General features: G+C 40.3%; 1 protein-coding gene across 2 annotated transcripts in view; it reads left to right on the top strand.

The window, feature by feature from the left end:
- The first annotated feature begins 241 nt into the window (after positions 1-241).
- Positions 242-17,257, top strand: part of LOC107193876 (MOB kinase activator-like 2) — a 71,013-nt gene continuing 53,997 nt past the window's right edge. The window contains exon 1 of one of the 2 annotated variants that reach the window (XM_015583419.1): positions 242-457. In XM_015583419.1, coding sequence (XP_015438905.1) covers positions 453-457 — 5 coding nt within the window. In that variant the 5' untranslated portion in view covers positions 242-452. Of the gene's footprint in view, positions 458-15,169; positions 15,660-17,257 lie in introns of those variants that run through there. The other variant, XM_015583411.1, reaches the window with a different exon arrangement.

Here is a 17,257-nt window from a genome sequence, read left to right as displayed (position 1 = left end):
TCAGCTGTGCGCGCACGAAGCTGTGGCATTCTCGTGCCGCGGTAGTGTCGGACGTTCGTGGACATAATTCGGCCGCAACACGTTCGAAAACCGCGCGGGGAAACGTCTTGTGTGCCCGTGAAAACGAAAACGTGAACGACCGCGGCGAAAAGTTACGCACGGCGGCAAACGATAAATCGGTAGTATTTTCGGTTTAGGGGGGGGGTTGGGGGGGGGGAGGGCAAGTGAGGCATGACGGGAACAGGTGACAATAGAGCTTCGCCATGTTAGATTTCACGAGATCGCGAAACGTGCGCCGCCGCTGCTGCTGCTGCTGCTGGTGCTAGTGGAGAGAGAGAGAATTTATTTTGTTTTCTCGGCTCTCGTGCTACTTTCCTCGGTGGTGATCCAATTGAAAATCATCCAAGCTGGATAGGTTACCCGAGTATCTCCGCGATACCGTGGACTGGTTTATGGGGTAAGTTTTTTTTTTTTTTTATTCGCGAGAGCAAATTATTACACGCGCGATTTTCCACGGAAACCGAGAATTCGCGTGGAGTAGTGTGTGTCGCGTGTGTGTGGTGTGTTTGTGTGTTCCGTTGTCGTCGTGTGTATATGTACAGGACAGAGAAAAAGAAGGTTAACCTCGACGTTTGTCGAATGGCCTAACCTCCCCGTCGAGGTTGACGCTCTCTCGCTGCAGGCCGCCGTAGCCTCATCTCGATGATCCCCGTGGTCTTTTTCCTTTCAGTTTCTTTTTCTCTGAGAGAAAATAATCGTCGTGATTTCGTCTGTCCGCCGAAACGTCGAACCGCTATTCCGCGCGAGATGTCATCCCGAAATTTCGTTTACTGACACGGAACAACGTGTGTATAGAACACATCGTCGGTTTCTGTGACGCAAAGTGTTTCCTCTCGTTCGTGCGCGTTCTCGCGAAAAACACCGAGCAATGACAGCATCGAAATCGGAGCAAATGTTTTTTCGAGTTAAGGATATCGAGTTAACGTCTTGAAAATGAAAATGTACATACGCGTGACTGCAGAGTCTCGGGAAGTTACCGCGATTGGATTTCTTATTTCTACCCTTTTATCGTTCGATACGTCAGATACGAGGATCGTTTACCTCAGAGCACTTACGTAAACGGAAGTCGCGTTGTCCTCCGATAAAACCGATAGTGAAATGTCTCTTTTCTTTTCTTTTAATATAAATCGTATTTATACAGTACTTTGCAGGAGTCTTGGACTACCCGCGAAAGAACATAATTTATTATTGGTCAATACATAGATTTAACAACATTAGAGATTAGTTTGACTTTGTCGTTATTTTCTCAGAAGTGGTTAACCCGAAAATTAGATATGTATGATCTTCATTGTCGAAACCACAGTAAACCATTTGGGAATCCCCTAGCTATAAGTAGTCTAAGACGTCTGCATAGAAAGAACTATTTATGACATTTTACTTTACGTTACCGTTACTTCACGTTCTCCCCGTTGAAGGCACGCACAAACGTGCGTGTAGACACGACTAATATATTCGAAAATGTTTCACCACCGTTTTATAAATTGTTGTGTACGATAGAATGTAGTTAGACCGTTGGAACAAGGGTAGTGTATTGTCGTTGTTAGTAGAAATAGAAATTGGTATTATACGTGTGTAGTGTCGGAAATGAGGTTGTGTCACGTTGTCTCTGTTTGTTTTCCCCCCTGTTTTTAATTGTACCAACGACACGTGTACGTATTTGTTGTGCCTGGTCACGTACGGAAACTGTATGGTGTCCGGTACACGTTGATCCCCTAAAATAAAGTGTGATGTAAACAAGTAGTGCATTTATGGTATTAGATTTCTCCACGTTGTCACCACGATGTTTGTAACCCAATGATTATACGTGAGTTTTCATCGAGGATTCGAAAGGTATATAGGGACTTTTGAGAGTGTTGTGTTGAATTGCAACTGCTTTACCCAAAAAGAAGCCATGAATGGATCAGTAATTATTGTTACCAACCGATGAAATTCTTTCGCTCGTGTCGTTATATTCTTTCGTTTCTTCGACTTTGCGACAAGTAATCGTAAATAATTCTTTTAGAAAGTGCCATTAAGTGCGGTGAAATAAGCATAAATGATAATTTTCTACATCGACAGTTGTATACATGAATTTTTCAAGATACATATCTACCGGGAACGATAAAGTTATCGCGTATACCGGTTACCAACTACGTTTCACACATACGGACACCGCCCTTAACACTAGGTTTACGGGCACTTATCGTGTAGGTATCTCCAGGGCACGCATCAACGAACCCGCAGATTTTCTTTAAAAAACAACTTATTTTATATAATACACAATTTATGATCTCTGAAATTAATGCATAGCTATAGAGATAGGTATACCACATGGAGAATTTCGAGGTTAGAAAGCATTCGAAATGCGTCAAAATGACGCGTCTCGTAAACCTAATGTTAAAGAGAGCAGCGTCGATAAATTGTAACTTATTTCCGTTATTTATGACTGGCGCGAAATCCATTGCGCCAATATACGTATATGTATATCGTATCAGCAGTCACTAAAACGTTTATCAATCAGTCAGAACGGCGTGTACAACATGAAAGATTAAGAGTTAGCCGTTGCTCGAATAAATTTTTACGAAATGTTTGAATAAATATTTATTCAAATAGCCGTTTATTTTTGTACAGACTTTATTCAAGTTTACGGATAAGATGAATGTTATGCGCGACTGGCGAATAATTGTCCAACCGATTTACGAGTGTGCAAGGGGTTCTTGTTTAAATCGATAACGACAAGTTACTGTTTGACTTCGAACAAAAATTAATTTTGTCTGCAGTAAAATTAGTCCAACTCTGAGTAAGATCGATACATACACGGCGGCGTCTATGCGAGTCACTTTTATTCTGGGCCGCGGAATGGACTTAAAGGCGGAAGAACACGGGAAAGAGGAAAGTGACGCGCGAACCGATTTCAACGACGAGGTCACGTGAACTCGTTAATGCTTTGCGGTTGACATTTTTTTTTTTCTTTCAAAAGTGACTGGTTTCCGGTAAAAAACGTACGGTTTATCGCTCCGCAACAATGAAACGGTCGAATATAAGGGGTAACCAGCGAAGCCAGATAGCGATATACTTGTCATTATTTTTCATGAAACCATCGCGGCGGCTTAAGTAATTCACTATCTCATGGAAATGAATGATATTCGTTAACAGAAATACGTGGACGGTGGGTTTAAAAAGTGTTTGCACACTTGAGTCTCCTGTAATAAATACATGTCCAAGGGAACAAAAAGTGCATAACTGAAGAAAAGGAAATGATTTATTTAGTTATATGATCAGGAAGTGTTTTTACATAATCTGATATTTATAATACTACTGTAATGCAGTTTCTATAATTTGTAAATCTACATGATTATTTATCAAAGATACTTTTTTTGGCCACCGTATACATACGACTCATTTGCACGCTCTCCCGGACCAATTTACAGATTAACTTTTCGAAGCGTATATATACTTCCGTGGAATGTCGTATTAATAGTATATACCGGGTAGTCTGTTAAAAATAGAACGACGAATCGTTACGGCCATTCGAAACGTCTTCGTTGCCATTGACGATGATAGAGGAGTTGGCGGAAGTAATTCGGACGAAATTTGGAATGAGGCATGCCGCGATTCGTCGAACGTTCGGCGCGAAACGATAATCCGCGAAGTGCGTCGAATCAAGGACAATTAAAAATTCGATTTCGCGAATAATTGTTCGGTCCGATCTTCCTCTAATGTCATCGTCACGATAATAAAAAGAGAGATTGTTAGACGTTTATCCTTTAACCCTCCATAGCCCGAATGTTTTTGCGTGACCATACAAAAATTTATGTAACGTGAAACCAACAAATATGAACCTCTAAATATAAGTCAACAATTAATTTACAATTTTCATAGATTTTATTTCTTCTCCAATATCTCAAACTAGAGTTCATAATTGCTAAATGAAATTAGACCAAACAAAATATCGGTACGTGATTTCAGAGTTACACGGGGCTATAGATGGTTAAACAGAGGCTTTAGTATCCGCCAATAGGAGCACCGTGTAAACATAGAATTAGTGAAACACCGCGTGTGTATATACACATTAAATTCTCTCATCTAGGAGAAACCAGTCCCATTCCCCTTTGCGTGTATCGCGAAGCTAAAAGCGTGAATATATTCCGTTAAGTTCTCCTTTGGAGCGAGGCGAAGGTCATAAAAGTCGGCGGGAGGAGTTTGATGGGAAAGAGATCTCTTGAGGAAAACAAAAGACAATGGTCCCGGTGACTGGCCGGCTGGTCGACGCCGCAGCCGACAGAGTATATGTGTCCGTTGTCGTCGTGCACTCTTGAAAACACTTGGGACGGAACGGGCCGTGTGCTGTTTGCTTGGTGCGTCGGAGCCAACGCGGAAAGCAAGCAAGCGAGCGAACAGTGTGATCGCTGGCTCGAAACCGAGCGGAGAGGCGATGACTCACGGCCCCGCGATCGGCTGCCACGGTGAATCACGCGCGCGGTCATTTCGCTCGCCAAAACACCCGCGAACTTTGAGACACCGTGTCGACTGAGCGCGCGCGCGATTCCGTGGTCGAAACGTTATTCAACGATCGAGAGAGTCGATATCGAAGGATTCTCGATTTTCGAGGGAATCTCGAACACTTTCGATTTTAGTCAGTGACTGTAGTCCACGGTAGAGGGGGACACGTTAAATGCTCGTGTAGCGGAAATGTAATTATATTTTTCAATTTATTTTTATAAATCTTTCGGAAATTACTAAACTCTTTTTATATAATAATTAATAGTTAATAAGTTCTTGGTATTCATAGTTCATAGTTTATACGATGTAGTAACGACGTAGTCCAACATTTTATAGGATAATTGAATATTTTAAATTATCCGCGGAATATATTCAACGGGCGCCATCTTGTTTTCGATGACGTCTGCTAACCAGTTTCTACACTCGCAGATTGTCGTAGGTAGAAACACTGTAGTTGTCTCGAAGACATACTGTGTTATATTTTAGTCGATCGAGAGTGGCCACATCGACAGGGATTCTCGATTTTCTGGAGAATCTCGAAGGTTTTCGATTATTCAGTGAGTGTAGTCTACAGTAGAGGAGGACACGTTAAATGCTCGCAGCTTGTTACAGGTACAAATACCGTAATTGTTACGAAAAATAGCATTATATTTTACGTCTGATGGTATTCTATCTTGTCGTTGAAAATTTGTTCTCCTGTCATTACTCTTGAGGCTTTTGAGTGTAAGCCACGTCCCTTTGAAAAAAGGATAATTATAGCTAACCTCATGATGGCTCACACACTGATACCGGTGTGCATCGCGTCAGGGTATACTATTATAGTATACCTTGCCATATTCCGATACAGTAATTACCAGTTGGAGATTCTATTTGTTCAGTAGACCCGACTTACGCCCAAAAGCCTCAACGGTGATAAATCTATGACATCTTAGCTCCTGCAAGCTTCAAATTTCCGACATTCTGCAACAATTTGTGCAGGTCGATTCTGAGTCGATTTAGTGATAATATTCGCAAGTAAATGGCGAAAAACGCAGTGATTTGTACAGTTCCAAAAAGGTATTCAATCGAACCTCCAGGGTAACTGAATATTTTTGTTTTTCTTTCATCGTTTATTCACATATTCTTGTTTATATTCATACTATCTTCGTATGAATGAGTTTTCCCCGTTAAAATAAATATTATTATTGATGGGAATTATATCACTAGTTCAAATCTGCAATCTATCAACTGTTTGTCGTCCATATCAGTGGCCAGATCTCGTTATCGTCTGTACAATTTGTGGAAAGTAAAAAAATCGATCACTGGGTCCGAACAGTTCGTATATTGGAGCACTCCACGACCAGTGTGACGTCAGAACAGAACGCCAGAGCGCATTGTATTCTTTAAATAATGCCCCGGCGACAAAGTATATTGGCCGCGCAGATAAAGCGGTTTTATCAACGGTTTTCACGATAACAGCTTTCGCCAGTAGGACGTGTGTGTGTTCGCGCGCGCGCACGTCTCCTCCGTTCGTGTGCGTTGTGTCGCCTTATCCCACAAACATACTTATCGCGTAATATCGTCTTATGCGCCGTGCTTCCAACAAAGAAGTCTTTTTCTGCTCTCTCGAGAACCAGGCTGCGTTAAAGAAAAACTGCATCGTACACGGTGCTACGACAACGAAATAACGTCGGCGTTGAACAAATGTTGGGATTCCTCTTTTGAAAAATTGCTTTTATCATCTTGACGTCTGGTCTCGGTGGAACAGGCCAAGATAGAAATGGCACATTTATGTTCTTGTAGACTTTACTACGGGGCTATAAACGGTACGGATATTGATAAATGATAACGCGTTCATGAAGTTTCATTCAGATGGTTAGGTCTAACCCCGAAAACAAAGACTTTAAGCGAATCCATTTCATCCCACCTGTGTACAGTGGTTTATATCTCTAATTTATATTTTGGAAACGATACGAGCCTTGTTGGGGCCAATATAAATTACTGTAAACACAAATTGATTAGCCCCGTACTGTAAAAAAGATGCAGCGAAAATTAATGAAGTAAAAGATTACGTAATATTATTTAAAAGGTGCATCTCATGTTGCAAACTGCTAAATACTTGAAAGTAAGGTTAAAAATGCCACGATTTGGACTTTCGCGAAAAATGGGGTCGATCAGTTCGACTTTTAAAGTGGTCCATGTGGGGTGAAGCGATCCATTGGCGAGCAGTGGTGGTGCAAGACCATGTGACCTACTAGTGGTTAAGCATTCGAAGATCCATTTTCCTCCATCACCATTTCACTTAAGAATCTTCCTGCCGGTTATCATTAATACCCGACTCCGTTGGAGGAATGGAAAGCAAAAAAAAAGCGATTCATTTGTCGAGTCGTACTTCCTCATACATTACATTCACGTTGCACAACGAGATACCAAGGAGACAAGTTAATTACGTCAGCAACCACCTACTCGGCGGTTGTTCTCGTAACTAATCAACATTTATCTCTCGGCAAAAAGTTTTCTTTGTGGCAAAAGTGCTTCACGTGGTACACCTTTATTCTTCAAGGTTTTAGACCAGTATTTTTCACATTCTGTATACCGTTTTGTACAAAGAATATAAACCTTTTCAATCCCCTAAGTTCAAGTAACCACAGCTAGAAATTAAATTTCCTTTTTTTATAATCTTGGTTACATTACACATCCACAGAGTTTTATTATAATCAGTTTTAGAACTCGTTCAGCTTACTTTCGTTTCAAAGATTTAATAAGAGTAGCTTATGGTAGCTTTCTCCGGAGTTTTTGGAGCAGTAACAAGCACAAGATTTATAAAACTTTTCAAAGTGTTTTAGACGCTTTAGGCGACAGTTCAGTTGAAACACAATACTCGGTACTGCTTAACGTCCTTCCCCCAAAGGTACGGCCCATCAACAGCGATTATTCGAAGTGTTCTAACGTCACGTTTAAATGCGTTGGTTAATTCCTTCCGTGTGATCTATCCTACTAGCGATAGGCTCTTGTCATCCTACGGTAGGAATGATGTGGCAAGTTTTTCTCGACAAAATGACAGAAGTCACAGGAAAGAATTATCTTCTATTATCTCATATGTTGGCCTTTACATAATTTGTTTATCTAAGACTAGAGAACCTCGATCCATTACTGTCCCCCCACTTTCTGTCGCCTTCTATACTCAATGATTAGTCGGATGACGTCCTTCAATCTACCTGCGAGGGAATCATGTATGCTATTGGCTCTTGATAATTACCCATTTCTTAAAACTGCTCGTCTCCAGAGCCCTAAATTCGGGTAATTATCGCAAGTCTACTGTATTGAATATACAGTATACTATATGAATCCTCTGATCAATTCTCCTTTTATAATCGACATTCCAAAAATATTCAGAAGTATAAAATGGAGTGGATTATCAAAGTCACCCCCTGAAATATCATCCCCTAATTCTCTATATCAATTATTACTACTAGCTCTGGATAATTACCTGTTACTAGTTACTGCCCGCCCCTAGAGCCCCAAATTCGGGTAATTATCGCGAGTCTACTGTATTGCTCAATCCATCTGCCATTTTCAAATCCTCTGATCAATTCTCCTTTTATAATCGACATTCCTAAAATATTTAAAACTATAAAATGGAGTGGATTATCAAAGTCACCCCCTGAAGTATCATCCCCTCATTCTTTATATCAATTATTACTACTAGCTCTGGATAATTACCTGTTACTAGATACTGCCCGCCCCTAGAGCCCCAAATTCGGGTAATTATCGCGAGTCTACTATATAGCTCAATCCATCTGCCATTTTCGAATCCTCTGATCAATTCTCCTTTTATAATCGACATTCCTAAAATATTTAAAACTATAAAATGGAGTGGATTATCAAAGTCACCCCCTGAAGTATCATCCCCCTCATTCTTTATATCAATTATTACTACTAGCTCTGGATAATTACCTGTTACTAGTTACTGCCCGCCCCTAGAGCCCCAAATTCGGGTAATTATCGCGAGTCTACTGTATTGCTCAAACCATCTGCTATTTTCGAATTCTCTGATAAATTCTCCTATCACAATCGACATTCCTAAACCATTCCGAAATATAAAATGGACCAGACTTGAATCATTCCCAAGACAGATTATCAAAGTCACCCCCTGAAGTATCACCCCCTGATTCTCTATATCAATTATTACTTCCAACGTTCCTCTGCGGAGAAGAGAAAAAGATTGCTGGTAAACCTTGGATCCGTGGGCTCGAAACGGTGAAAAGTTAATGCCAGCAATTTTTGCTGCCCTGAAAGACCGTGTCGTTTCTCTTCGGGGATAGGTCAAACGGGGTAGGAAGGCTGCGATGGTGAACTTTTCGGGTGGCCACGGAGAGATAAAGACAGAGAGAGTCGTCGTGGTCCATCTTAATCCTGAGACAGACAGCGCTCCCGCGGGACGTGTTTGGGCCACGTAAACGGCCCCGACGACGTCGCATTTACTTGACATTCGTCGTTTCTCGTCGTTATACCCCATCCCCTCTGTATTCATTTTTCACGTCGACGTAGTCGTGTCCCCGACGTGTCTCTGTTCGCAGACGTGATGTGCAGAAGATGGTAAGTCGCTGAATACGTACAAACTTAGTGTTGTGAAAATGAGCTTCGAGTCTTGAGCTTTAACGGTTCGAGTCGCGATGCAAACCCTGAAAGCTCGAATCCTCACGGTTTGAAACTTAAGCCATGAAGCTTCGAGTGATTGGAGGTGGTACAGTTTACCTTTGAATGACGAATATGGGTCACTTGTAACCAGTCTTAGAATGTTTTTTAATAATTAGTAGTACAATTAATATTACTTCAAATTTCCTACAGTTAATTTAAATTGTATTTTTATTTTTCAATGGGTTGGTTGTTCCTAATAATTTTATAATATAAGTGTCGTTCTGTGGGTTCGAATTCGTGGGGGTGAATTCGTACCGTGTTTAACTAATTTTTTGTCATTTTGAGGGTTTTCTAGGTCTCTGCATAACTTGGCCCAATTGACGCCAGGATGAATCGAGTGTCCCATGTAGGTACTGTACATATTTTCCCATCTGGAATGTCGTAATTGGTCCCCAGCTAATTTCTAGATCCAAACGGGAAGGTTTCGTGAATACCAGTTTGAAGTGGGGGACGGAGGGGTGGTATTGTCGTATCCTAGGCGTGAATACTGACCGGCGTGTTGCGCAATGTTTGCCGTGAATTCGATTAGATTCCTGCTTTTATAGGGAATCGAGGCGAAAAGGGTCGTTTCAAGCTCCGCGAACCACGGGATTATGTAATCCATCGGGATCGATATCAGTCGCCTGGGGGTTGGCGTTCCAACCGTGTCCCACCTTTTCGTTCGACTATGACTGGAAATACTATGCTTCACCTGACTCTGTCGTCTGAAATATTCCTGCTATATTTCCAATTTCAGTATAAGTTTGTTTCCTTCAAAAGTCACCTAATTTTATGGAGGCCGACGATTAGTGCCGATAGTTTTAATCTGTTGTGAGAGTTAATGGAATACGAAGTTCAATTTTAATGTTTTTTTTTTTTAAGTGGAATGCTATATTTTTTTCTTAGTACTTGACAGCCACTTTGAAAACGCATTCAACGTTCAATGAATTCAACAACCCATAAGGATAAGTCCTTCAGGGTCATTAAAGGTCGTATAAACAGTGTGTCAAATATGTTCTTTAATCCTTAAGTGGTGAAGTGAAAATGTAATTAGGTAAACTAATTGTTTAGCATTATTTACGTAAGAAAACATCGAAATAAGCAAGCATCACTTCGAGTGACTATCGAATACAATTAAAATATTCTAAAAATATTTATGGGGTTCTTCAGACCCCACCATATCAGAAAAGGGTTAATAATCTTTATTATTTTATTGTTACATTAGAATAAAGGATTGAGTAATTTGATGTTTCTCCAATAAACACAAAACTCCAAGAGATGTTCCACCCCCTGATAGCGTTGATTTAAACCATCCAATTTATCAAAGTGTCGGAGTGTTATACAGTACGTCGAAGAACTTTTAATTAATTGAGCAATTCTTCGCTATAGTTCAGATCTCAGGTCTAGATAGGCAATCTAAATGTCAAGGTTGGAGTGTGAAGTTCACGGTAATTCTATGCAAGTTCTACAGGCAACAACAATCCGCCTAAAATTGTGCTTCCAAAACGTTGAACTCGATTAACATATATTTACTTAATAGTTATTCAAAATCTTAATGAAAAATACTTTTCCTTCTGAATTTTTTACTTATTTTTCTCAGTAAATTCTTCTTGCATCTTGAGCTTATAAACAAACCTGACGCAAAGCATCGACACCTATACAGTTGGTCACAAAAGTATTTGGTCACCTTTGGCATTAAGCCAATCAGGCGTAAAATTGTAAGTAGGTTCGCAAAGAAAGAACTATATCAGAACCTATTTTTAATAAACATTCATATTTACAATAAATGATTTTACTTTTACAAATAATTATGTTTACAATCAATGTTCATTGACAATAAGTCGATAGAGTTGTTTCTTTGCAAACCTACTTACAATACCACAGAAAATTGTTTAATGCTTAAGGTGGCATAATATTTTTGTGACGAATTGTTTGTTCAGAGAAACAGAGAATCCACGCATTTCGTTAATTGACCACTCTGTGAAATTCCAGGATTTCGTATCCGAGACCTCCCGATAACAAAGCTCTACCGTCAGCCTTCGAATCGCCAATCTCTCACGATTCAAACAATTCGCCGTGAATTTACGTCGTTACGCGATCACAGATTAATTAGTATCGATATTTATCCTGTTGCGGTGAGACGGAACAATCGAATCTGTTCCCTACAATGCCTCTCATTTCGTGTTTGATATCTGGCCCCCTGTGTGTCTGTCGACGTTACCACAGGCGTTTCGCGTAATTCATTTGTCAAGATCTTCATCGATAACCGATATACAATCAATTAATAAGAATTACTATCTAAAATAACTCATTACCTATTACTTGTATCAAAAAACGTTTTAATGAATTATGTATCCCTAATCATCGTTCAACCTAACGTTCTTAAATTTCGAACAATTCACGCAAAAGTACAGTAAATCCTCGATAAGTGTCCGAAAGCTCCTCAACAATAACAAGGAAAGGTTCCCAAATGTAACGTTGACTTTTTAATTAGCTTCAGTGCAGTGATAGAGCTTGGAATTCTGAAACCAATGATATTTGTTTCAGCCGCATAGGACCATTAGTTTATAAAATATTTCATATTCACTGCCTAGATACCTTCGAACACTCATCGAGAATTTAGTGTAAACTGACGTCACATTAAAGTCGAAAGATCTTCATTTGGAAGAAAATTTCGTGACAGGGACGTGGCGCAACACGTAGAAATTGGGTTCCGATCGGGTAATTGCGTTAGGTGTTGACTGTTCAAGGTCACGGCGCGTGGGTTCCCCCTCCGCGGTGTCTATTGACCCCTCCCACCGCCCCACCCACAATTTCTCAGTCGCCCCCCCCCCCACCAGCCACCGTCAAACACGAAATTGATGATTTAACCGCGTCCAAGACAGAATGATTGGTCGTCCTCGCGTGCAAAACTGGCTCTTCGGGGTTCACTTTGGATTCAAGGATGTTACCGTTTTTCCCGTTGTGTCACGTGTTCCGAAACATTATAATACTATGTGTGTGTGCATCGACTAGCCTTCACCTTTTGTATTTTACGCGCGCGAACCCTGTGATCCAGTTTCAATGCTCGCCCTTTTCCACGAGAACACGTAACTATATCACGAGCGAGTAAACTCTTCGGCGGAATACAAGTTATTTCTTCCAATTATCGAATCGATTCAGGTTCAATTTGCTCGTCTTTCTGTATAACATCGGGATGTTTCTTTCGCTGTATTTACTGTAAGAGCAAATACTTCTTACGGCCATTTTGTTCGTCACGATTGTAGGGTAAGTGAATCAATTACGGACAGATTATTGGATTCGCGAGCTTGTTGAGAAATAACAAATTATTGATGATTGACGTTGAATTTTGACGATCCTCCGGCGATTCAATGAACGCGGACAGTGTGTTCGTTTCGCGGGCAATTAGCTTGTTAAACGGGCAAACGAGTTAGCCACCTCTGTAAATTCGAAAACAACCCCCGGCTGTATAATGTGCACGAGTTAATAGCGTTTAAGCAAAGTTCGAAAATTATATACCCCTCCCAGGGGTGGCTGTGTGTTTTTTCCTTTTTTCTTTCCTATGTTACAATATTGTACTTCAGTTTCACTTTTACGGCCTCACTCGCCGTATATCCCGCGGCCCCGTCGTTAAAGTCGACAAAACAGAGGCATAACGCGACGGGAATTTGCATATTTATAAGGTTGTCGCTAGATGGATTCGACGAAATTATTCAAGCTCGAATCAACATAATCTAATGCAAAAATCGGAATAAGTCGAACCTCATTTATTCGCTTCGTTATAACTTTTACCCTCGATCCTTTCGATAATAAAAGCGTTGCGATTCACTTGACGTATACTCGCGAGATTATGCTTCCTTATTCGCGAAACAATGCATTGTTAATCAACGGTGGTTGAAATAATAAAAATGCAAAAATTCATCCGGGCCATATGGGACTCCGAGGTCGTCACGCATTTGCACATTTTATGCATTTATTGTCAATATCCAAAACAGAATGTAATGAAATTTTGTCGTAAAAATCGGTATGAATTTTATTTTACAGTGGGATCTTATAAAACTTTTAATAGTTGGAAGAAATGTAGATTGGTAAATTAACCTATAGAAATTTGTAATTGCATAATAATCGACGATCCAGCTATAAGCACATGCGACCCTGTCGCTCGTGTGTTAACCTTCTTGGTACACAGTCGCTCGTCACGTAGCATGATTCATTCGCAGAGGGCAATTCAGACGTCCACTTTTTGTCATTACATGGAGATCATTGCGTCTTTCTGGTCAGTTGAAAATATTAGTCAACTAAACGCGATCTGTAGTGTAAATTAATTCCTGAAGTATAACACATACTAATGCTTTAAGTTGATGTTAAAAAAATAATAAAAATAATACAAATAGAAAGAGTGGTAACTTTTCAGTCCGCCACGGTATAAATCGATTTAACATAAAATAAGAAGAAAACAAAATTTTTTGTTGGTTCTTCGTCTTGCACTACTTTCATAATCACCGATAGGGACCTTGTGTTAGTATCCTTCGAGAGGTTCGAATCGATATCACACACAGCCTCTTATAAATAGTTTTCCCTCGATAACTGCGCGCCGCTCTGGAGCACGAATAAGATCGAAAAGATAACTGGAAATGATTTTGTGGTGGTATCACATGCGGTAACGACATCAATCCGATCAGAAAAATCTCCACAAAGCGCGTCTGTACAGAGAAAAATATACTTGTTCGCCTTCCGTTCTACGCAAGAGATCCATCCGTCGACCTCAGTCGACGTTCGTTCGTCGATTACAGTCCAATGATCGTACCGAAAAGGTTAAGGAGAAGGAACTTGTTCGGTTTCCCTGAGCGCTAACCTCTCTCCCGATAATTATATTAGCCGGACAAAGAGGAAGACAAAATGACGAAAAAGAAGGATAGAAAGAGACAAACGATACCCCCGTCTTTAGGAAGCCCCTTTGGTGCTCAGATTGTCCCTCTCTTTCTACCACGCTGTGCACTCTATTTCCTCATACTTCACCCTCTCCTTTCCCCTGAAGGCCCGTCTGCACGTTCAAATAATTTCTGCGAACTTCCTTGTGCATTGTACGTGTTCAGTCTATCTTGCACAGTAATTCTATATACATATAAAGAATAAACTGTAATTATAATTGGTTATTACAAATTACATAATAAGTAAAAGTATTTACTTGCGGCAAATGTGAATGCACAAGGCAGTTTGCGCAAATCATTTTAACTTGTGTAATCGGGTCTTAACTCAGCTGTTCTCCTCGGGTCAGTATTACCCGAAATGAAGATTGTGGTATATTAGACAAGTGCAGAAATTCCTATATTCTATAACTCGATAAACTGAACAAACTCAAATTTTTTTAAAGTGTGTTTATCGATGCATGAAAAGTATTAAAAAAATATCGTTACTCATAATACCGATACGAAAATCCTATAAATTTACCAATTAATTCAATACAAAAAAATATTATAAAATAAAATTGTTGCATAGTATGAAGGAATTATTTACATTAAGATTCAAAGTATCGAAATGAAAACAAGTAATCCATTTTTCAAATAATATTTATTATTACAAAACATACATAAAAAGCTTATCAATTCTAATCGTCTAAAAACAAACGGGTTAAAAAAAATAATTGTCGAAGATGTTGTATCGATAAATGGTTTCACATTCCGATCAAAGTTAACACAGCTCGAGAAAAGTCTCCCTGACGTCGCGATTACTATTGTATTTATTCTTTCTTCAAGCAGCTTTCTTTTTTGTAAAAAAAAAATATCGATATTTTGACACAAAATGATCAGTACCTGTTTTTATTAGTTTCTAAAATATCGATAAATATCGCCCATCACTACCTCGAACCACGAACGCCACAAGTTCTATCCCCCCTCCCAACTCCCCCCTCCTCACAAGCCAACAGCTTTCTCCGTGTATCGTTGGCGGCTGCCGATAGGCGATAGCGGCGGCGGGTACCTGGCGAACGGCTGGAGAACGCCTCGCGACGTCAGTCTGTGCTCTCCGTTTCCCGCTGGCTGCGTGAATTTCCTCTCCTCTGACCGTGGAATAATCAAGTGTACGTGTACATGTGTTCTTAGACGTCTCTCCTCGTGACTCTCTTCCCCTCTTCCTTCCTCCTGTCTTTTTATTTTCATTCTTTCTCCCATACAGTCTCCCACGACCGGTCTACCTGGTCCTCGAACCCTGTACATATTCCTATTTCCTTTCGTTTCTCGTCGTCTTCGTGGTATCTTCTGGTTCCCTTCGGTTTTTCCGCCTGGTTTCCTCGTGGCCGCCCGTGTGTAATCGGTGTGTAAGCGTTCTTATCCGGGGTCCTGCTGGCTGGTCAGTGTCGATTCGATGTTCGGCTTGGGAAGCAGAAAGGTGCTCAAGTACTCGGCCATCGACACGTCCCTCTCCATAGACGTCGAGGACACCGTCACGTGCTTCTGCAGGTCAGTCCTTGGTATGGCACCAGAGATGGGCAAATTCATTACTTCTGTATGAAGAGTTTCGAATGATAAATAAAAGATAGGAAAAAGGTACTTCGTTGTTTTAAACGTTGAAATTGCAATTATTTAAATAATATTACTGCTTGAATGTGTAGACACTTGGCAGACAATTATTTAATTGTGTTAACTGTTTGAAGGTCAGGATGACGATTTGAGATACTGCTGGTTTTCGTTGTGTTGTTCGAATAAAATTGTGTCCAACTCTGGTGTGTACACCTGCGAGCAGAGATTGATTGCGATAGGTGGTGGACCTGCTTGTAAATATATAAGTTCCTTTTGGTTGGTGGGGCCAGTTCTGCAATCCCTGGGATCGTATTTTGGAATAGACTGGGCTAAAAGGAAGATGATTTTTGGAGGATATTGTGTAGAATAGGAAAAGTGACATTCTTTGATGATCATCCATATGTTTCTGGACACGCTGGTTTTGCTATAGCAGTGGCCATCATATGTAAATATATGTATAGTACGTGAAATCGATGAAGTGTTAAAGTAAACCTTTTGACATAATTGACAAGAATTCACTGGAACTTCGTTTATATGAACAAAATTTTAGTATAGTGCTTGATTTACTGAACTCTACCTCTAACTCCGTTCGAACGAAAAATCATAGGTGGGGAAAAAATAGGTGGACTCCTATTCTGTCTACGACCTGGTTATACCAATCAACTTGTTCTATTGTATTAGGAGACAAGGTCCAATGTCGTTTTTTACTCTGCGAAATCCTACGACAGAATGCAGTAGGTACAGTAAATCGTCGATGAGTGTTTGAAGGTTCCTCGGCACTGAAGATTATGAAAAAACAATAATCATTCCACTGGTGTGAAAAAGAACAATTTCACAATTATTTCAAATGATTAGTAAATAAAAACTAATATTTCAAATAATATCATTTCAGACGTGATCACAGGCATGGAAGTAATTATAAAATAAAATAACATATTATTTGAAATAATATTTCAAATAATATCATTTCAGAAGTGCCCAGGTCTGTTTCAAACACTCATCGAGTATTCACTGTACAGATCCCTAAGAACTTTAATCGACGACTTTGTTATATCGTGGTCGGTACTATACTCAACTATATCGTACCTTCGAGGTGTACACCTGCTATCTTACCACGTCGTTCATCTTGGTCGCGAGAAGAACACCGTGCGTTCTCTGGAACGTTGATCACTCGAGAGATGGACTTTCTCTGTGGGAAAGCCGAACCTGTTGGTCGATCACGGGAAAGATTCTACGCGTTTCGCGTCACACGAGGCGACATCCCCGTAGTATTTGTCGCAAATGGAATGTTGGTTCACCTTCGTGACCAGAGATCTGTCGAAATAAAATCGTACCGACGTCGAAATAAAGCCCACAGGGAGAAGCTGGCGCGAGCGCACGGATGGTCTCTATCCGTGTACACGTTTATAACCAATTCTATTTTCGCTCGGTTTCCCCGCCGGGAAATTAATTGTCGGAGGTCACGGAACATGTTAATCGACCGATGGGATCTGTCGATTGGTCGGATTTAATCTGTTGCGTAATCAACAGGTGATTTA

The sequence above is a fragment of the Dufourea novaeangliae genome, unplaced genomic scaffold (genome assembly GCF_001272555.1).
Source record: "Dufourea novaeangliae isolate 0120121106 unplaced genomic scaffold, ASM127255v1 scaffold1, whole genome shotgun sequence".
Taxonomy (NCBI): Eukaryota; Metazoa; Arthropoda; class Insecta; order Hymenoptera; family Halictidae; genus Dufourea; species Dufourea novaeangliae.
The sequence above is the reverse complement of the archived record's forward strand: the minus strand, read 5'-3'. Positions and strand labels throughout refer to the sequence as shown.